The sequence below is a fragment of the Sinocyclocheilus anshuiensis genome, unplaced genomic scaffold, assembly GCF_001515605.1.
Source record: "Sinocyclocheilus anshuiensis isolate Anshui unplaced genomic scaffold, SAMN03320099.WGS_v1.1 scaffold1816, whole genome shotgun sequence".
NCBI lineage: Eukaryota > Metazoa > Chordata > Actinopteri > Cypriniformes > Cyprinidae > Sinocyclocheilus > Sinocyclocheilus anshuiensis.
Window position 1 is genome coordinate 449,292 of NW_015557182.1, and position 21,740 is coordinate 471,031.

Consider the following 21,740-nt stretch of genomic DNA (forward strand, 5'->3'; position numbering starts at 1 on the left):
AAAATAGGGACAAACCCAGCAATTGGGTTGTTTTGACCCAGCGGTTAACTTTCTACCCAGAAGGTTGGGTTAAACATTTAACCCAACCGCTGGGTCAAAACAGCCCAGTTGCTGGGTTTGTCCCTATTTTACCCAGCACTGGGTTGTATTTAACCCAGCATTTTTTAGAGTGTAGGTGTTCAAGGTTCTTCATTATCCCATAAATGCCAGAAAATAACCTTTATTTTTAAGAGTGTATGTGCCCTAAAAACGTTTGTGCTAATGTCTGGAGTAGGGAGAAGACACTGAATCTACTGGTTCAATGTACTTACTCAAAGGCAAAGAAGAGGCCACTGGTCACCAAAATGAGAACCATTGTAAGATAGAAGACCCCAGTCTGCTTTGCGATCATGATCCTGCCGTTGCAGTAAAACTTATTTCGGCCAGGAAAAACCTGCCATTTCCTTTTGATCTTCTTCTTCTTGGTGTGTGGAGTGTCCATGGGTGAGGAGTTATGTGTGCAGATCTGATTGTACTGGCACTCTCGGATGGGCTCCTCTACCCCGAGATGCATGTTGCCTGTCATCTACCCACCAGCAATAAAACGCAACTTTAAAGCAACACAAGTGAATCAGAATTCAAACGTCCAAACGAGACAGCTGGATCTTGAAGAAACATCTCTGATCTGATGGAGGAAGCATTGCACCACCCAGGAACCATTTTCTTATCTCCATGTTTTATTGAAATCTTCAATGTTTTAAATGCATTGCGTTAGAAACGCTAATACGTGCATCCGAAACGATGGGAAAGCAATAAGATCCGCGTGTTTGGTTTACATGTTTGTTTGGATAACTCCCTCATTGCAGATGTCTATCCTCAACACAACAGGACACAGAGGCATGTGGACATCATGCCCAGAAATCTCGCTTAGTCTGCTGGCGTCTTAAAGCTTGTAACTCCGTCAATGCGGTTCAGAAGCGCTCCGATGAAACCAAATCCACTCAAAACATTTGGAATCTAACGTTAAGAACGCCCTTCCGATGTCCTCGTTAATCCCGTTCAGTGGGAGGTTTCAATGCAGCTAGACATCTAGTTCTGACGCCGCATGCACAATCATGCACCAGCAAACAAACAGAGGCGGGTGTTTAATCATCTGTATCGATGATGATGATGACGATGATGAAGTTTCGCTGTGCGCAGGAGTGGATCCCCGCGTGAACTGCATGAGCTCTTCTTCTTCTTTAGGTTTTGACTGCATGAGCTCACAACACACGATGACCCTATAAACAGCGGCGCCGTCTCAAATCACAGCCAGCTGTCTATGTAGACAGCATATTTGGGTGTGCTCAAAACAAAGTGAGTTACGGTTTAAAACTTAGTGATCTGTCAGTACAGCATTTCGAGGTTGTGCCTCAAAACCCAGTGAGCTGCAAAACTAGACCACGTTTTTTGGGAACCATATTTCAAAACCTATTTTTGAGCATGTCTCAAAAGAGTTAATTGCCAGCATACACTCCTTTTAGGGGCATGTATTTCAAAAGTGGGTAAACTTTTGACACAGACCAATTTTGTAAATGTATCTCAAGACAGAGTGAACGAGTTGCCTATGTAGACAGCATATAGGCGCTTTATTTGTGCTTATGTCGTAGCATCAATAAAAACACTAACAAATATTTCATAATGTTTTTAAATATTGTAATAATAAAATATAACATTTGAAACGTCTGAATATTAAGAACAGACAGCTCTTCCTCTCTGTCTGTGATGCCCCGCATGTTGTCTAGGTAGGCAGCTCACTCGGTTTTAAAACACAGCCGATCTGATCAGCGGAACCTCAGTCCTCCTCTCACCGACACATATCTAGTTCCATACAATTTCACTTTATTATGAGTTTGAAGATATTGTTTTATCATGGTGAAAAATAAAACACAATACATATACCTACAGAACTGCGGATATCCGCACAACACAAACCCTGACAGTCTTATTGTTACTCTGCCATTATTTGAATTTGGTTTGATTTTATTCTTGTAATCATGTCGCAATTATAAATACACTTTAAGAGTAAGAGTATAACAGCAGGCACGCTTATAATGCTATTTATGCCCAGTGAAAGCTGTATGTCATTTCCACTATTTCTCTCTGTATCATGAAGCGTTCCGCCTGACGTGTTTCCGCCGGATGTCTGTCAGTCGGACCCGTTCAAGATGTCAGTGGAGCAGGCGCGCGCGAGTGGGCCAGTCAATGACACCGAAGACGACAAATCACACTTGATAAAAGGTTTGATGTATTTTAATCGCATATTCGACCATTGGTGTTTATGAATGAAACTTGATGGATTATCCGTCGATATTACTCATTTGGATAACTGATCTTATTCTGATTAATCATACATTAAAGCAGAAACCTAGACCTAAATGCTAAATGTCATGTAACAAAACCAGTCGTAAGGGTCATTTAAAAAAAGAAAAAAAAAGAGTTGTATTCATAATCAAAGCTGAATAAATAAGCTTTCCATTGATGTATGGTTTGTTAGGATAGGACAATATTTGGCTGAGATATTTTAATATCTGGAGTCCGAGGGTGCAAAAAAAAAATCAAAATATTGAGAAAATCGCCTTTAAAGTTGTCCAAATGAAGTCCTTAGCAATGCATATTACTAATCAAAAATTAAGTTTTGATATATTTACAGTAGGACATTTACTAAATATCTTCATGGAACATGATCTTTACTTAATATCCTAAAGTTTTTTGGCATAAAAGAAAAATCAATCATTTTGACCCATACAATGTTTTGTTGGTTATTGCTACAAATATACCTGCGCTACTTATGACTGTTTTGTGCTCCAGGGTCACAAATAATTTATGAATACGGTTAAGTCCATATTCGCACATTCTACAATTCTGGTAACGTTACTTTTAATTCGCAAATAGCGTTGTACGATTTGTGAACAAATCTTTCTTGGAGTCAAATCTTTTTAGTGAACCTGTTAACAAGCCAGAGGTCCTTACGAGTCGAACGGAATCGATCCGAGCAATTATTAACTACTACTACTACTACTAACTACTACTACTAACTAATGCTACTACTAACTACTACTACTACTTACTACTACTATACTACTAACTACTACTACTACTAACTACTACTAATACTACTACTAACTACTACTACTACTACTTACTACTACTATACTACTAACTACTACTACTACTACTACTACTAACTACTACGACTACTACTACTACTACTACTACTAACTACTACTACTAACTAATGCTACTACTAACTACTACTACTACTTACTACTACTATACTACTAACTACTACTACTACTAACTACTACTAATACTACTACTAACTACTACTACTATACTACTAACTACTACTACTAATACTACTACTAACTACTGCTACCTACTACTAACTACTACTACTTACTACTAACTACTACTACTACTACTAACTACTACTACTACTACTACTAAGATTTTCAGTGGCTTTTTTGCGCAATTGTTTAGTTAATTTCTGACTATGGTAACATAGTCTCTCTCGTCAGGATCATGATAGTGTAACATCATTCAGCAATTAAATATGATTTTCTTCAAATTAATGATAGATCACAGAAGCATACCATCGATTAACATCCTCTAACCTCTTTATACAGTACACTAAAATCAGTTTCTATGGTCCTCTGCTCTGTTTGCGCTCAATGCGGTTGTCATGGTGCTGTTACTTCATGTGGGCTGTAGACGATGAATGCATGAGTCTGGCTCTGGACCTGCACTCTCTGCCAACAAACCCAAAATGTGCTGCAGTCAGTGTTAGTTAATGATGCCTCGAAGTATTTCACTAAATACAGCAGTGCAGTTGTAGTACATGAGTCCTTCTGTTTTAACTCTGTCTTTAATCCAGTAGCTTGTCCAGACAAATGTTGACCTCAGTCTGTTGTCTCTCATTCAGGTGGTGCTTTCCTCACTACTGTAGCCACAGCAGGTATGATTGCAGGGTTCGGTTGCACCCTTGCCATGGCTAAGAAGAAGAGTCCTGAGTGGTTCAATAAGGTATCAAGCTTTTCTGCAATACATTACTGACATTTAGTACTAACATGCATCAACTACACACTGAAAATCAACGGTCATCTTTTGGGGTTTCGTGAAAATAAGGATTTAAATGCCATATAAGTGAAGAAATTACAACAGCTGTTGTAAAATAATTTTGGTAACACTTTACTTAAAAGTCTTTATGTATAATGCAAGGGTTATTAAATGGTGTAATGCATTATAAGGTGCATTACAAGGCATAATTAATGCATTAAAACTACTTTTATAATGCATTGTACATAAACGCTTTAAGTAAATTGTTACCATCATTTTTTTTAGTATTATTATTTTTTCTATCATCAAAATTAATACTCAACTCAACAGTGTTCCAAAAAAAAGACCCTGACACACAGTGTCCTATTATTATTATTATTATTATTTTAGGAATAAGAAATCCTATTATTGTATTATTATTAATAATAATAATGACTCGCAGAATAAAAAACTACATGTTTTTTAGTCAACTCAACATTGTTCTAAAGTCTAAGTGAAAAGTGACAATCATAATGAAGTGACATTTAAATGCAAGAAAAATCTAATAATTATCATTATCATCAACAACAATATTAAATAATGCTACAAAAAATGTACGTGAAATGAAAAGTGACCCGGTCACAATTAAGTGGAGCAAAAATCACTTTCAATTGCAGTGTGAATGCAAAGAAAACTGAGATCTGAAACTTAGTTCAGAATGTGAGCAAATGTTTTTTTTTTTCAGTCTCATTTAGTGTGTTATATTAGTCCTAGTCCTAAAGTATTTTGAAAATGTGGCATCATAGTGCTCCTCTGCTTACAGAAATCGTTTTCTTCTTTCTCGGAAGCTGTTTTTGCTCTGGTTATTCATATAATCAGTAGAGCATGGCAGGCTGATGTCTGCTAACTTCACAAAATTAGACATTGCGTAAATGCTGACAACGATTCCAGTTTATGACTTGTTTTGAACATAAACTCAGAAATGAACAGAGGCCTCTGTTTTTGTTTTTTTTGCATTCCTATTTTAAGACCACTATCTCACATCAGTAAACACGTCTTGCCAAAAATGCTTTTTAAGTGGCTAAATCCAATATGTCAGTGACGCGACGGATCATATGTCTTGCCCGGTTCCTTTAATGACAAATCACTTGACTAGACCTGTTATGTCCTCTCAGGGCAGTGTCACTGTGGCACAGTATCAGCTTGTCCTGCAGAGTTTGTGATATGGACATGAATGATCTCTCAAAATGTGTAGCTTGTTGAGTATATATATGTGATATTATTTTTTCCCCTAAGTGATTAGACTTAGGCAGAAAGATTTTGCCAGGCAGACAGAAATCAAGTCATATATAGAGGTGCAGGAATATAATACAAATTTGAGGGTGGGCAGAGCAGCGTTTTTTTTTAGGACTTTGCTTTTTTTTATCATCTGAAACGTGCTGCTGCTTATATTCTAAAGCAACTTAACAGTAGTTTGATTCTCTTTAAAATAGTTTGGCATTTATAATTAATGCTGTTTGTAATGAATCGCAGTATTATGTTTGTTTTATACCTACACTATATTTTTATATCTGTTGAATACCGTTGCATTTAAATTATTTGTTGTGGAGCTAAAATGTTTATATATTTTTTTATAATGTTTGTAAATGTTTTGCAATGTTTACCGGTATTTTACTTCATTTCAGAATATAATTAAATGCATACCTATGATACTTGTACATCAGTGCAAGTTTATCTGCTTGTTTTTTTTTCCTCTGAAGAATTTATTTTAACCTTTTATATTTCGGAGGGTGATTATTAAGTGTGGTTGCAGTCTTGCAGATGTGTTCAATGCTTTTTACTACTGAAATCTGAGAAAAAATGGGGTTTTGTGAAATCAAGATTAATCCAAAATTTACCCCATTTACTTTTTAATGCTGGTTTGGTTGTGAAAATTTAAACAGTGTCTGTTAATGCAGCAAAAAAAAAAAATGCATTATGATATACATTAATAGCTTGTAAGCGTAAACATACTGAACAAAATACTTTAGTACAATACGAGATCTGCAGTAAATGACCCTCTTTTTCTTTTGATGTGTTCAGGGTGTGATAGGAACTGCTGCGGTGCCAGAAAGCGGTGCGGCGTTAGCATTGCGGGCGTTGGGATGGGGTTCACTTTACGCCTGGTGTGGAGTTGGTCTCCTGAGCTTCACCGTTTGGAAGGCCCTGGGCATCCACAGCGTACGTACCTGCTTAAAGTGATGCTTTTAAATGCCATGTGCCCACTTTAATCTATTTCTCACTATAATCTGCAACTACTGTTTGATATATATAATTCCTCTATGGCAGCTGAAGGAATTTCATCAGAAAATGCAGTCCATTTTTCCCGCCATCCCCAAAAATGAAGAGGCTCAAGAGAATTCTGCTCCATTTGACTGGAATTCCATCTTCGAGTCAAAATGAGAAGAATTTACAATCTATTATTAAAAACGGACAGCCTTGACTGACTGTCTGGGAAGAATATTTTTCAGATAGTCAGCTTGGTCAAGTGTGAGCCAAAATCGGCCATTTTAGATCCAGCAACAAGCATCAAGTTTGTGGTCACAGCACTGGAGAATGCCTCATTGAAGGCCGGAAAGATTCAACTTGGTTGTCTGCCTTAACTTCTTGTGACACACTGGAATTTACAAGGCCTGAGCCAAGAGACTTTGACTTTGAAAAGGGACTGAGGACAAAAACATGTGCCCTGCAGTGATTAAAGAAAAGCTGCAGAACGACAGCCCTCAATGTTAGCGTTTTCTGTGCATTGAGAGTCATGTAATCTGGTTAAACTGTATATGTGACAAGCAGCACAGAGCACTGGGTAGACAGGAAAAAAATGTACCAATCATCCTTAACTTGCTTTTAAATAATACAATATTGAGGATATACATGGTTCGGTAACTTTTTTGGCCACTCTGACAAAAAAATAACACAACACCGAAAAACAACGTTCACAGTGCTCGACCAAATTTCATGTACATTTACTTTTAACACGTGGAACATGTATAAAGACTTTATACTGAATAAACAATGGTCATCAAATCATATGGAGCAAAAAGAGCTTACATAAAGAGTTGTACATATTTTCTGTTAAAGTCATTTTGGGGTAACTTTCACATTGAATTACATTTATGCCATCGGACGTCTTTCAGTTAGCCTGTTTTTTGCAAAATCTAAGGCCATTAGAGGGAGCCATTGCTATCTCTGTCACACAGAACTCCATTATAGGACACACAGGAAAGTCTTTGGGGGGCGTTCACACAGGACAAATGCTTGCATTAAAAACAGGGTAACTGAACAGGTGCGTTTACGCGTTCCCATATACAGTTGCTAATATACATGCTCGATCCACTGGAGATGCTTTTCCAGCACCCGAATTCATCTGACTGGGCCACTGTTGTAAAACCGACATGTTTTCTGCAGTGCAGCGTTTCAAAATATGCATTTCAACTTCAACGGCATCTTAAACACCAAAAACAGCAAGGTGCATCACAACCACCGAATAATATCTGTTGTGCACGTATGACCAACAATTAAATAAAAATAGCGCAGATCAAATGCAAGAACCCACCCTGTGTGAACGGCCCCTTACACGTTTCAAGACTATCCTCACCTGAAAACAATGACTTAATATTTATTTGCAAAATGTCAATAGCATGTAGCATAAACTACTCACTTTGTATAATACCACATCTCTTGGAGGAAAAAAAAAAATGTGAAAAGGGGCCCATTTAAATGTACAGTTCCTATATACAAATCGACCCGTGGATATAGAATAGAGAAGAGGGGTAACCGAAGCACTTTGAGTTCGCAGTCAGAGAGAGGACCCTCTGTGGCTGCACTAATATGGAAGCAAGTCAGTTTAGAACCAACACTCGCTTGACCCTCAGATACTGGTGTGGTGAAACAGTGCAATACTGGTGGTCAGATCAGAACATTGCCTGTGGTCATTCACATTTCATTATCTCCCCTCTGAGCCAGCTAAATCTATTGCACAATGCTTTTTTTCAGAGCTGTATACATGTCTTAAAATCAGTGTTTTTTTTTTTTTGTTTTGTGGTTTTTTTTGTTCTTTTATCGCAACACATTTCAAGAGAAATTCTATCTACAACATGTCTCACAATTTAAATAAATTTGCATTCCCCGAATAAACAAAGTCCCACAAGAAATCAAACGAAACACTGCATCAAAACAATTAAAAACATTCTGAGAGCAAAATACTCTAAAAACTAACGGTATCAGATGCCAACTTTGGTTAAAACAAATAAAAGAAAATACACATGAAACAAAACGGAACAAATAAAAAAGAATAGAAAACAAAACAAAGACCAAGTATTAAATATCTGTATTAAAATCATTTAAAAATCCAAAATGAAAACTGGGAAATGGGGCAGAGGAGCTATATATATTCTCTATATATTCATTTGTATGTAAAAACGATTGTGTTCTTTTCCTTAAATAAAAATATAACACCGACAGTTCTGTGTGATCTCTGTGGCTCAGCTCAGCCGTACTGTACGTTCCCATGATGGCACTCTAGGCTCCCGCTCCTTTGTGCCTGTCACGAGCGGCCGAGCTTAAACAGTACCTCACACAGGATGGCCGCCACGCCAGAGTTCAGCACGGAGGACAGCGAGATATCAAGAAGCCTGCTCTCATAGAGCACGAACTCAGGCCTGTTCTCCTCCACCTGGGCCATGGCCAGCAGGGCTTTGACGGCCCGGCACATCATGTTGATGCTGGGCGGCTCGGGATGGGTGGGGTGTCCCATGTGCAAGAGACTGTGAGGGCTCTGCTGATACTGTGCCATGGAAACGCTGTCCTCTAGGAAGCTTATCAAGGCTCCCACGCTGCCCTTCTGCAGGGCAACGGCTCGGGCAGCTGTGGGGTCGCCCTGTGCAAGATTGGAGAGAACGGCTACGGCCATCTCGCGGCACACCTGACTCTTTCGCTCACCGACGTGCCGCACTAATGTGGCAAAGAGGCGCTCCTGTCTGCTAAAAGGAGGCGTGGCCAGCAGAAGGTCAACGTTAGAGTCTTGGATGCTCAGTTTGCACAGACACTCCAGCACCAGCCTCTGTGGTGTGAGCGAGGAGAAGCCATTTGCCGTGCAAAAGGGGTCCTGGGCCTCCGCTGAAGGGCACACCATCCAGTGGAGCAGCCCGTCCAGAATTGGAAGGCAGATACTTTCCGGATAGATAGACAGGTCTAGCTGTCCTGAAATGTTGGCAAGGGTGACCAAGGTGTTCTCGCGCAAGGCACCAAGGCAGTCCCACCACCATTCGTCCTTGCTGCAAGCCAGACCTCGCTCTTCCTCTCGCTGGTAGGTCGGCAGCATCCTTTTCCTTTTAGGGTGCTCATGATACAGAAGCACAAGTTTTCCGAGAATGAGCACTAAACCTGGGTGCCGAGCCAATTCGCTGTCATTGGCCGGGATGAAGGAGAGTCCACGAATGATATTGGACACACAGATGCAGCGCTTGGCCAACTCATCCTGCCAGCCCTCGGCGACTGAAAGAGGTGCTTCATCCCAGCATCGGGGCTCATCCTCCAGCAAAGTAATGCTGCTCTGGTTCTCTCTGTTGCGGAAGGGGAATGATGTCTGGGTTTCACCTCCTGATAAGGACCCTGGACGAGAACTTAGCATGTCATCCACAGTGGCGGTCAAGTTCTCCTCTGAGGGCCCTGGAAGCTCTCTTTTCAGTTCCTCTTCCCTCCCGTGCTCCTTTTCAACCGTTTCTTGTCCTGGTGCCTGTGAACCTTCCTGATTCTCTAAGAGCTTCTGTTTTGCTGCTTCTTCCCTACGTTTCTCGAAATGGGTCTGGATGTGGGCAGTGGAGTCCCCTCCTCCTGCCTTCCAATGCAGAAGCCCGCTGGTGAACTCCCCGGCCAGGCCTAGCAGCTCTGATCGATCCTCCACACAATCAGCCACAGCCTCTCTCTCCTCAACTTTCACTGGGAGTTTGTCATACTTGCTGGCTTGCTTGGGTCTGGGCTCCACTGGTGGACATGGTTCTTTAGCAGTGTCGGCCTTACCCTCAGGTGAGTCTTCCCTTTTCTCCATATTGAGTGCTGCTGCTGAGCTGCTTGGCTGAGGTTTCTCAGGCTCCACATCTAATCTCCCCACATGTTCTGTACTGAATTGGCTTTTTGAGTTTTGATTGGAAGGTTGCTCTGTTTCTGTGGGCTCCGAACATGGACCAAGAAGAGTTTTCTGACCCTCTGTTCCAACTTCATATTCTTCAAGGATCCCAAAGATCTCTATTAAGCACCTTCTGAAATATTCCACAATGAGCTCCAAGAAACCGGGCATCTTGAAAAGGAAAAGACACAAAACCCAATACATTCATTATCAAAGTATATACACCTATAATTTCTTAGAAACTGCTATTTAATACGACCAAAAAATTGCAAAAGCAATAAGACTTTTGCATTCATTTCCTAACCTCTGAACCCAAGCCTTACAGCCAATTAGTGCCTGGTACACACTTACCTGAGACAGGCCAAAGGAAGACACTGTGTTGTCATCATAAAGCAGGATGTTTATAGTATCCAGGGCCCATGTGCTCTCAGCAAGCAAACCAGACTTCAGGGACATCATCACACGCCAAGCCTCTGGTGTGCCTTAAGATACATAAGCATGGTTATAACCTTGTCATAACCATACCATTCAAAAGTTATTACTGGAAAAGAGTTTCTTACCAATTTCTTTGGATGTTAACCTTCGGCGAGGTTTAAGCTGAGGCTGTGTAGCTTCCACAGAGTCCAGTGGGTAAGTGACTTCCCGATGGATTGTCGGGAAGCCTTGCCCAGGAAGACCACTACTTTGAGAGCTTGGCATCGACCCTGGGCCACCTGGCTTTTGCATCTGTTTCATAGAGGCCATCATATGAGCCTTATTGGGTGACATAGAGCCACCCACAGACCGAGGGAATGGTGCAGGGCTTGGGACTCGAGAGATATGGTTTGGCATCGCTGGAGGAGATTGATAGGAAGAAGGTGGTTGCCGGCTAGCCATGGGGGGCATGGAGCTGGAAGAGGACAAAGAGTGTGGTGGGTAGGGGGATTGACGCTGACCAGGCCACTGACTGTCCTGACTAGCCCTGATTTCTGGATCATCTCCACAGCTCATGGAGGGGTAGGGGACCCCATGAGCCTGCCGGCTGGGGTAAGGGTAACTCATGTCGTGCCTGGTGTGCCACATGTTCCCTTGAGGACCCCCGCTGGAGTTGGAGGATGGGGGTGGTCCACCACTCATCATGCGGTGCTGAGGAGGTCCCTGCCCACCTGGCTGCATGCGATCACGTCCATATGGATAGGGGAATGGACTTTGCATGGGACTGCGCTCTGGGTAACCATATTGGCTATACATGTCAGGCTGCTGGCCACCGTACTGCAAACCATAGGCTTCACTCTCATGGCGCTTAGCAGGAGGGCCATACATCCCTTCCCCAGGCCGCTTATAACCCTGTAAAAATAAATAAATAAAGTGTCTAAAGTTAAAAATACAGCGGTAAACACAAATATTTACCACAATATTATCACAAAAGGGATGATATTTGATCACATTTGATGACTGACCTGCTGTTGGGGATACATCCCATGTGCGCCATATGGCATACTGTGAGGGTACTGCTGCCCATAGCCGTCATGTCCATGTCTATAGTAAAACAAAAATTACTATACTCTAGCTCCACACACCAAATACATTCATATACACTAGTCAACTGCAATCACTTTATACCTCTGATGAGAGGCGTATCTATTGCCTGAGAACATGCTGGGATCACTATTGGAAGGCACCATGTTGTTCTGATTTCCAGGGGGAGCAATTCCCCCCTCTGGACCCATGACATGGTCTGGCCTGTGAACATAAACATTAAATAATGATGCAATGCTGATTTTGATTTCTGCGATTTTTTTCCAGTTCATGAACTGATGTTAAAGTGTTCTGGCCTACCTCCTCTCAAAACCAGGGTTGTAGGGGTACTGGGGTCGTGGGCCCATACCCATCCCTGAGGGCGGTCCACGTGGATACATATCCTGCATGCCACTGCCTGGCATCTGCCCTGTCATGAAGGGCTCAGAGCCACCTGAAAACAAATGAACACTTTAAACTGCACGGAAACAAAATATGCAGAACTAAAAACAACATGAAAGATTATTCACAAACATTGTAACATATTTTATATTTCTTTGAAATATTCTTTGAATATTCAAAATTTTGGGCATAACTTTTTTATCCATTGGGTATTTTTTACATCGTGAAAAGAGGTTGTTCCATATCAGAATGGAGCTAGACCTTTATCCCAGTTTGTAGTTGATTGCAGTGTTGTTATTGTTACCAAAAAAAAAAAAAAAACATTTTTGTTGTAAACTGAAATAAAAATTAAATCTAACACAGATGGGAAAATTAAGCTGAACTACTGAACTATTTCCATGCCTTCATTACAAACTTTGAAAATGAATCTTTATTTGTAAAAAAAAAAAAAAAACGATATGTAAATTGTAATTTTGTCTGCTTTGCCCGTGAAATTAGTCATAGCCCATAGCTCAGCAGGGACATGCGTTTATCGCATGAATTAAAGACATGCAGTGTCTAAAATAAATGTGCACAGTTCAGCTGAATGATGAAGTTTACTATGACTGTATACTTTGCACAATATTAACAAACTGTACACTGAAACAAAATAACCAGAACAACAATAACTGATAGAGCTCGTGGTTTATCTGTCAATCAGATGCGCTCTCGGCCACTGATCTATGCTCGTGACGTTTTCTTTTATAATTATCATTGGCTGATAGAAATACCAAAAAAAAAAGTATTTTAGATGGTAATAAGATCAAGACCCTCGATGACATCATGATCTATTCTGTCGTGCAGCGCTCAAAATTGTGGACAAGCCCGTTCCACCGTAAAATAACCTCTGAATCGTTTTTTTTTAACTGCTTCATTAAAACTATCTATCCGAATCAGGAAACTAATCCGACTTCTAATCACTTTTAGCGAGCATGAGGGAGGCGAATGGTAATATAAACATATAAAAATATCAAATAAAATCTTTTATCTCACAACTCTCGCAATTACGGCTTTTAGCTAGCAGGAGGGAGGTGAATGGTGCTTCTCAAACGGAAGGGTGCATCCTAAAATTCAGATGATCAGTACCGACTCGTTCCCTCTCAAGCTTTCACGAGACATCATGGAGACATTTCTCCTTTCTGGGAACTTCTTCCCTTCCAACCTTTCCTGAAGTCCTGTTGGCTCACGCCAGTCCAAATGACTGGCCAATTGTCGCAAAGTATGCAAATCGTATGCAAATACTGACACGCTCGAGAGGCAGTATAAAATGCGGTGCACGCGACAATTACGTCAGAATCTTCTTCACTTTGCTGAATAACCTAAGAATATGGCTTATAAACTATTACAGCTCACATAAGGTTCGCTCATCAGAGGGCGGTGCCTGGATTGCCGCTCCTCTGCAACGTTCAGGTGAGTATGACCATTTTTCTTCAGATGCCAGATGAGTCCGTCTGCCCTCTATCAGTGGTGGACCATAAGGACTCTGGTGATGAGTTCATGCCGACAAAATGTCCGCATTCCTCTCACCCATCGAACCTGCAGGACATCAGCCCAGCTTCTCACATCCCCCTTCCATAGCGGAGCGGAGAGCCGAGTGCAGATACTTGAGCTAAGGGTTCTCATGTCGCCGCAGATGCCGCACGACCCACTGTCTAAAAAGTGTGCAGCTCCCCGCCTGGGAGCGGCGTTCTGCCGTGTGCAAAGCACAATCACTGGCTCCTCACTCGTTCACACGATACCAGCCCCTCATCAGCGGATGCCGTGTTTGGAAGACACTGCTCTCTCATTCACATGATACCAGCCCCACATCAGCGACTGCCGTGTGTAGAGGACTCTGCTCTCTCACTCATTCAGGGCGATATGCAGCCCCCGCTTCAGTGCGGCAACAAGCGCTTCATTCACTTACCTACTCCCCAGCAGTAAAGCGGCAAGGAGTCACCTGATGCCCCTGCTTGGAAAAGCGCGCGAAGGCGAGGAGTCACCTGATGCCCCTGTGTGGAAAAGCGTGAAGGAGAGGAGTCACCTGATGCCGAGGTGCGCGTCTTATCAACCTTCCAGATTTCGCTGGACTATTACGTCAGTTGTTCACGCCCCTACAAAGTGGTGTTCAACTAGGTCGTATAGCCATTCACAGTCTGTAGTGACAGGCGCAGATGCCCTCGCCCACACCGGTTAAAATGCGCGCCATGCAAGCAATGAGCCTCGTTTATAGCCGCGCAGCACTCGCCGGTGCATCCAACGACCAAGTCGCTATGTCAGTCCCTGAGCACGTGGAAAACTATTCCGGGAATCTCGCGCTGGTTACTCGGTGTGATAGAGAGTGGGTACGCCCTTGAATTCAGAAATTCAGACGCAGACCACCCCGTTTCAACGGCGTGGTAAAGTCTCTAACATTGCCTCGGAATGCCCTGGTTCTGAGACAAGAGGTATGCAACCTGCTCGAAAAAGGAGCGGTAGAACGAGTCCCTCCGAGCGAGCTGGAGAGCGGGTTTTACAACCGCCATTTTATGGTGCCCATGCGGCTGCATCGAAGCCCTGAGGCCGTGGCGCAAAGATCTTTTCAGCCAGGGGGTTCCCCTGGGCTTGATGATGTCACGTGTCGTGGTCACGACGAACGCGTCGACTCGCGGATGGGGAGCAGTGTGCGAGGGCATGCCGGCTTCGGGGCTGTGGTCAGAACCTCAGAGCCGGTGGCACATAAACCGCTTGGAGCTGGAAGCAGTGTTCTTAGCTCTAAAGGATTTACGGCCGCAGCTGGAACAGCGACATGTACTGATTTGCACCGACAACGTCTGTGGTGTTGTACATAAATCACCAAGGGGGCGTACGATTCAAGGCTCGGTACAAGCAGGCAGCGAATCTCCTGCTATGGACGGACCGTCACTTTCTCTCCATCAGAGCAGCGCAAATCCCCGGTCTCCTGAACCGCGGGCCGGACATGCTGACCGCCCTGCATTCTCGTGTGCTTGATACGCTCTCGGAGGCGCAGGCGCCCTCCACGAGACATTTCTATGCTCTAAAATAGGGAGTGTTTGTGGTGCCGTGATGTTCATATCGACTCGGCTGTTTGCTCCGTGTCGGATGTTCTGCGTTTTCTACAGTACAGGCTTGATAGTGGATGTCTACCATCAACACTGGCCGCTATTGCCTCGTTTCGTTCCCCGCTGGGTGGGCAATCGATCAGTAGGCACGCGCTGGTGGTGAGTGTTCTTAAGGGGGCGAGGAGGTTGCATTCCCCACGTCCGCCTTCAGTTTCGCCCTGGGACCTAGAGGTAGTGTTAAGAGCTCTTTCACAACCACCATTTGAGCCTTTAGCATCCATTGCTATGAAGGAGCTATCTCTGAAACTGCACTTCTTCTTGCCCTCACTTCGGCTAAGCGCATAGGGGATTTACATGTGTTTTCTGTGGACAGCGATTGTATTCGCTTCAGACCCGGTGACTGCAGCGTCACTCTCCGGCCGAGACTGAGCTACGTGCCTAAATCACTATCTACCCCCGTCAGAGCGCAGACTGTTTCGCTGTCTGCCCTGTCTTCTGAGTCACCGACCTCGCATGATGCGGACGCTCAGATTTCGGTGTAGTCCTTAGCCTCCCAAGTGCTGCCGGTGAGTGACTGATTCACGCTTATGCTACCTCAATTCATGTGTGTTTGCTGCCTCGCACAGTAATTACTCTGCGCGGCCCTATATGCTATTGTTACTGTTGTCTGCCCTGTACTCAGTGCAGCTCCTGCTATTCAATGCCTAATTCGATTGGTGTACCATCATCATCTTATGTGTTATACTGCTGCTTAACACCGTTATCTCTGTGCAGCCCCCCCTCACAATACTGTGGTTGTGATGTCTCGTTCCCGCTCTCAGGGAACCGAGGTTACGTTAGTAACCGGAGACGTTTTCTTTCAGTTTATTTTCGTGAATTTAAATGTGTGCAGCCTTCGTAGGATGCAACCTTAGGTTTGAGAGACACCCATCGATAAGCTTTGTTGAACTGAAAAAGGCTCTGAATGAGGAGTCGATTCCCCTTGATGGAATCGACTCTCGATTCCCAACGCCTCGGAATCGATTCTTTTTGGAATCGATTCCCAGCCCTAGTCAGAGTGCAAGCATGGAAGAATAAACACAGAGACAGCGCTGGGAGCGGCTAATTATCATCAGATCGCGTAAATAAGTGGAAAATTAATAGAAATGATAATTCTGTCTGAAGAAATATGAAGTAAACATTAGTAAATATATCTATATATCTCCATATATATGCATCTTTGGACTATAAGCCCTTATTAACCCTGTTCAGTGAATCTATGTGAACACAAATAAACCGCTGCTGACGTGACTGAATATGAATGTGTGGTGAATTTCTATTCTAAAAATGACACATACAGATTTATTATTTTGCACTCCTGACATAAATTACTAAATTACTGTCACTGCAACAATGTTTTATCAAAACTGGTCAAATATCGAAGCTAGAGTCTTTAATCTTTCTACTGATGCACAGTTTGTCCAGATCAAGTAAGAGTGTGATGTTTAACGTGCTGTTAAAGTGAAACAACAATAATCTGGGGCCGTCGCCGATCTTTGACCGCTAAGGGGTTAAATTAATAATGTATTAATGTTAGTCTTAAAATACAAAAATTAAAATAAATATACTAAAAAACTGAAATTGACTAAAATAACTAATAATGAAAAGAAATGTAAAATAAAGCAGCAATAAAAACTAAATTAAATATTACAAATTTAATCCAGCTCAATTTTGGAGGTTATAAAAATTTTGACCTAGGAATCAGGTCATATTTATTCAAGCCCCGCTCCGATGAGAATCAACATGATGACTGGGATATGCAAAAAGTCATTTCAGAGGACCAAAGTATTGCATTTTAATTAAAAATAACACATGCAAATATAACACATTTCCCTAGAATTAAGTGCACTGATGACTTAATAATTCTAGCAACATGCATTATAAAGACCGTAAACTAGGCTAATTTTGATTTCATGCTGGCTTCAACCTGCAGACACTAGATGGCAGCAGTGTACAAGAAAATAATTTATATGCACCTCTGAAAAAAAGGAAGACACTGGGAGGCAGCAGTGAGCAGACAGAAGAAACGTGAAACCAGCCCCATATGTGGTAATTGTAATAGAAACACACCTTTCCTAGCAGCTCCATAGGGATCCTTACTGGTGTCAAACTGCATTCTAGAGGTGGCATCTCCGCTGCCTCCTCCATGCATGGGGCCTCGCTTTTGGAAGGCTGGGTCACTGCTTTCAGAGAATGGATCTTGCACACTAACACCACTGTTTCTAAAGATGTGGGGTAAAACAAGGACAACAAATTAATACATACACACACATACATGAGTAACGAACACTAAAATATAATGCATCTTCTAAATAATATAATGCAAGCCCACCTGCCAGTTGGCTGAGGGGTCACTTGACCGTGGGGTGTGGTAGCTGGTGTTGGCGGCTTTAGGTCCCCTGGCATCTCTGTCATAGTGCTGCTGCCTGTAGATTGAGGAGTCTGCGGCCCTTGAAGAGAGCCTGAGTTTGCTGTTGAACAGAGCAGAAACGGAGTACATTATATGAAGGAATTACTATATGCAAAAAAATGAGGATTAACTTCTGGGGTGAAAAGTAAGGCTTAGAAAAAAAACATTTAGCATTTTGATGCTTTCTTAATGTTGCAATAATGCAATAAATTCATATACAGATTTTTTTTTTTTTTAATTCATTGAATAGTAAATTGAGATGCACTGAAAATATTTGTAACTGCTTTGCGATTCCCTAAATCAAAACCGATTCTTAGTGATACAATGAACTGCATATTGCCTCAATTTAAATAATGTAAAAGCCTCATTAAAACATATAAAACAGCTTGTGTAATATTTTAAAATATATACCCTTTAAAAAAAAAAAGAAATAATATTCTGATTCTGCTTAAATGGTGTTTTATACATCTACAAGCAAATGACAATGTCCTAATCACTTCTTGCAAGCTCGAGGGAAAGAAACCAAAATCTTACAATCCCCAGACTGCATTTCCATAATCCAATAACATTTGAATACACTAGTTATTAATTTCCATAGAAATGCAATGGCATAAAAGGACACTATCCTAATAACGTCTGAAATTTCTACGGCTCAGTTGATGCAAAGTAATAAAACCAATTTGCATTTTCCTCCGCAGCTCAGAGCAGTAAAAGGTACTTCAAAAGATTTCAGCGCTGGGAACAAAAAGAATCGGGGCAGGATGAAAGAACGAGGGAATGAAAGAGTGTCTGCTTTACATGTCCTTGATCTGCTGCCAGCCACAAAATCGTCTTTCAGCACTGAAAGTAAACAATACACGGTGCTATGCTGTAATACTTCCAGTCTGTGTGACCGCCAATGACCTTACGCATATTTAGAGAGCCGGAGAGGGCGGTAGAGAGAGAAAGTAGAGAAAGTGCTGGCTCACTGGTCTGCATTGAGCAAGGGGTCAGGCTGAGGTCACTTTTGTTTTTATCCCGCACTCCTCCCCCATTAATCTTCTCGGAGGGAATCCCTCCCCTGCTGTTTGACAGCTCTCTCTCTCTTTTACTGTGACATCATCAGTCATTAGCCTTAGGAAGAGGGGGACGGGAATCCTTAAGCCAGCAGCCTGACGGCTCTCTTTCTCACCCCTTCCCCCCATCCGTCTCAGTTTGACTCAATCACCTGTCAGATAGTTATAGCTCTGTCTAAAGCCGCTCTGCATTCATTATAGGGCAGGCAGACCAGAGCCACATGCGAGTGATGCAGAAAAAATCGAAGAATGGCATAAAAATATAAATTTCCATTACTTAATTTCAGTGCTGTCAAACGATTCATCGCGATTAATCGCATCCAAAATAAACGTTTTTGTTTACATAATATATGTGTGCGTACTATTATGTATATATAAATACACACCCATGCATGTATATATTTTGAAAATATTTACCTGTATTTACATGCATATATGTTTATTCATATAATTTATAAATATATTTAATATATAACACATTTTTCTTAAATATATACATGCATGTGGGTGTATTTATATATGCATAATAAATATTCACAGTACACACACATATATATTATGTAAACAAAAACTTTTTTGAATGCGATTAATCGCGATTAATCGTTTGACAGCACTACTTAATTTCCAGCAATATCGTCTTGATTGCACAGATACTATTTGAACTGAACTGAGCTGAGCTGGATGATGACATCACTGAATCAATGATGAACTGACTTGAACGGAAAATTTAGTTTACTATCGTCTTGCATTATTACACACTATTTTTCCTATTTTATACTGTAAAGCTGCTGTGACACACTCTGTATTGTTAAAAGTGCTATATAAATAAAGGTTACTTGACTTATACTCCAGTAGCATCATTAGCTATGTTTCCATCCAAAGATTCGAATTAAACTTATGCGCAAAACTGGAATATCGCATAAAACATATGCGAATAAAGCACCGTTTCCATCCAACGAGTCAAAGAGAACAAAATCGTCACTTCCTGGTAAACTGGCACTAAATATCACTAAGAATATAGGAGAAGCCACTGAATATAATAATTTTCATATATGATATAAATTACTTGCACCTCAGAGCAAGCAGACGAAACACAATAAACGCTGTCAATGCTGTCGGAGGCGGATGCTGTTGTTTGGGAACGTATTCGTGTAAGACAATTATACAGAAATACTTTGACGACAGACTTTGCTCAGGCATTTCAGAATGACCATAACAACATATAGATGCTGTGAATGAGATCGGTCCGCTGGTTAGTCAAGTTATCCCGTCTCATAGCGCAAAGTCACATGACTTTTTCGATGCGCATGGAGGCATTTATTCGGTAAATGTGTTTCCACCGTAGTTTATGTGCATTTTTTCTTATCGGATAAAAAGTTTATCTTACTCAAATGTGCGCATAAGTTTTTTATTTTTCATTTTTAGAATTTATGCGCATCTTGGCGTTTGCATCCAGCGTTTTTTTATGCGATATTCCAAAATGCGCATAAAAATAGGTGGATGGAAACGCAGCTACTGACAGATACTCCAGAACATCACTATAGCATTTAATTGAGAAAAAAGTAGAATGAGAAAAGTAGAAGTGTTCATTATGAGAAAAGTAGGAATGGTGTTTGGTTGATTATAACAAGCTTGCAAGTCATAGTGATGTTTAAATACTGCCCTGCCTATGCAAGTTCAAGACGATTATTACCTAAATGATTTTTAGTGCTAAAAATACCCAGAAACAGATGCTCCCTACAGAAATTTCCATGACTTTTCCAAATTTCCACAACTTCGTAATAATTTGCTCAACTTTCAAGGCCTTTAAAATAGGTAAAAAAAATAAAGTTCCATTAGTTAATGCATTAACTAACATGAATGAACAATGAACAGTACATTTATTACAGTATTTATTAATCTTCGTTAATGTTAGTTAAAGGGGTCATATGACGTTGCTAAAAAGAACATCATTTTGTGTATTTGGTGTAATGAAATGTGTTTATGCGGTTTAAGGTTAAAAAAACACATTATTTTCCACATAATGTTGACCAGCACGGGTCAGCTCTAGGCATGACGAAGCGGATATCATCCTCTTATGGAAGGCCAAACAAAGTAGTTTTGCTTTCACAACGAAACACACAGCGCCTTCACGACATGGCGGCGGCGGCAACAACAAAACTACAGCAAGAATAAAAGTTACGCCTTCTTTCTTTGCGTGAACATTTGGGCGGCGTTATGCAAATCTTCCCACATAGTGAGGTAGATATGTGGGGGCGTGTTAGAACGAGCCGTTTTAGGTAGGCGTGGTTGACTCTTAACTTTTATAAAGAATATCTCTTTGGATTTGAGACTTTAGTCTTTGCAACATTACAGATCTTCTTTATGCACCAAGAGCTTGTAACACTCCAAAGAGAAAGGAAAAATCGCATCATATGACCCCTTTAATAAAAATACAGTGTTTCATTGTTAGTTCATGTCAATCTACAGTGCATTCATTACCTAATGTTAACAAGCACAACTTTTGATATTAATAATGCATTAGTAAATGTTAAAATTAACATTTAACTAAGATTAATAAATGCTGTAGAATTATTGTTCATTCTTAGTTCATGTTAACTAAAGTAGTTAACTAATAAACCTTATTGTAAAGTGTTACCACATTTTCAAAGACTGGGGGAGCTCTGTATGATATTCTGTTCTCTAGAAAACAGCTCAGGTCTGTGAATGCAAGTTTATAGGATTTTTTCCTTGTTTTGTTGTCCGTAATAGTTATAATCGAAAAATTGTCCTCAAGAACCATGCAATTTGATGTATCACATTAAAAAGTTTGTCAACGTTCAATACTAAAGCTAAAATAAAGTTGATTTCAGGGTGCTACAAGAATAAACTGTTATAAAACAAATAGTTCTGGTCCTTGATTATGATTGGCTGAACCATGTTCAAGCCTCTGTGAAATACTCTCTAAACACACACCTGTGACCTAATTACAGGTGCATCTCAATAAATTAGAATGTCGTGGAAAAGTTCATTTATTTCAGTAATTCAACTCAAATTGT

General features: G+C 41.2%; 3 protein-coding genes across 4 annotated transcripts in view; 1 reads left to right on the forward strand and 2 right to left on the reverse strand.

Annotated features, from left to right (window-relative positions):
• The window catches only part of LOC107678667 (probable palmitoyltransferase ZDHHC14), a 39,695-nt gene extending 38,377 nt beyond the window's left edge, over positions 1 to 1,318 (reverse strand). For both annotated transcript variants that reach the window (XM_016474024.1, XM_016474023.1), the window contains exon 1: positions 312 to 1,318. In XM_016474024.1, coding sequence (XP_016329510.1) covers positions 312 to 565 — 254 coding nt within the window. In that variant the 5' untranslated portion in view covers positions 566 to 1,318. The remainder of the gene's footprint in view (positions 1 to 311) is intronic.
• An 816-nt stretch (positions 1,319 to 2,134) lies between these two features.
• On the forward strand, positions 2,135 to 8,384 carry tmem242 (transmembrane protein 242). Its single transcript, XM_016474025.1, has 4 exons — positions 2,135 to 2,259; positions 3,944 to 4,044; positions 6,139 to 6,276; positions 6,385 to 8,384. Exons 1-4 carry the CDS (start codon positions 2,187 to 2,189, stop codon positions 6,496 to 6,498), a joined length of 426 nt encoding a protein of 141 aa, XP_016329511.1. The 5' UTR covers positions 2,135 to 2,186; the 3' UTR covers positions 6,499 to 8,384.
• arid1b (AT-rich interactive domain 1B) overlaps positions 8,104 to 21,740 on the reverse strand; it is a 105,239-nt gene continuing 91,602 nt past the window's right edge. The window contains exons 15-22 of the mRNA XM_016474015.1: positions 17,570 to 17,708; positions 17,308 to 17,459; positions 12,038 to 12,170; positions 11,822 to 11,941; positions 11,659 to 11,737; positions 10,780 to 11,545; positions 10,571 to 10,701; positions 8,104 to 10,390 (exon numbers count right to left, since the gene is read on the reverse strand). Of these exons, the coding sequence (XP_016329501.1) occupies positions 8,639 to 10,390; positions 10,571 to 10,701; positions 10,780 to 11,545; positions 11,659 to 11,737; positions 11,822 to 11,941; positions 12,038 to 12,170; positions 17,308 to 17,459; positions 17,570 to 17,708 (3,272 nt within the window). The 3' untranslated portion in view covers positions 8,104 to 8,638. The remainder of the gene's footprint in view (positions 10,391 to 10,570; positions 10,702 to 10,779; positions 11,546 to 11,658; positions 11,738 to 11,821; positions 11,942 to 12,037; positions 12,171 to 17,307; positions 17,460 to 17,569; positions 17,709 to 21,740) is intronic.

Coding starts and splice junctions, on each gene's coding strand:
- tmem242 (XM_016474025.1), top strand. CDS start 2,187: ATGTCAGTGGAGCAGGCGCGCGCGAGTGGGCCAGTCAATGACACCGAA. Junction 2,260..3,943: donor CAAATCACACTTGATAAAAG/GTTTGATGTATT, acceptor TCTCTCATTCAG/GTGGTGCTTTCCTCACTACT. Junction 6,277..6,384: donor AGGCCCTGGGCATCCACAGC/GTACGTACCTGC, acceptor CCTCTATGGCAG/CTGAAGGAATTTCATCAGAA.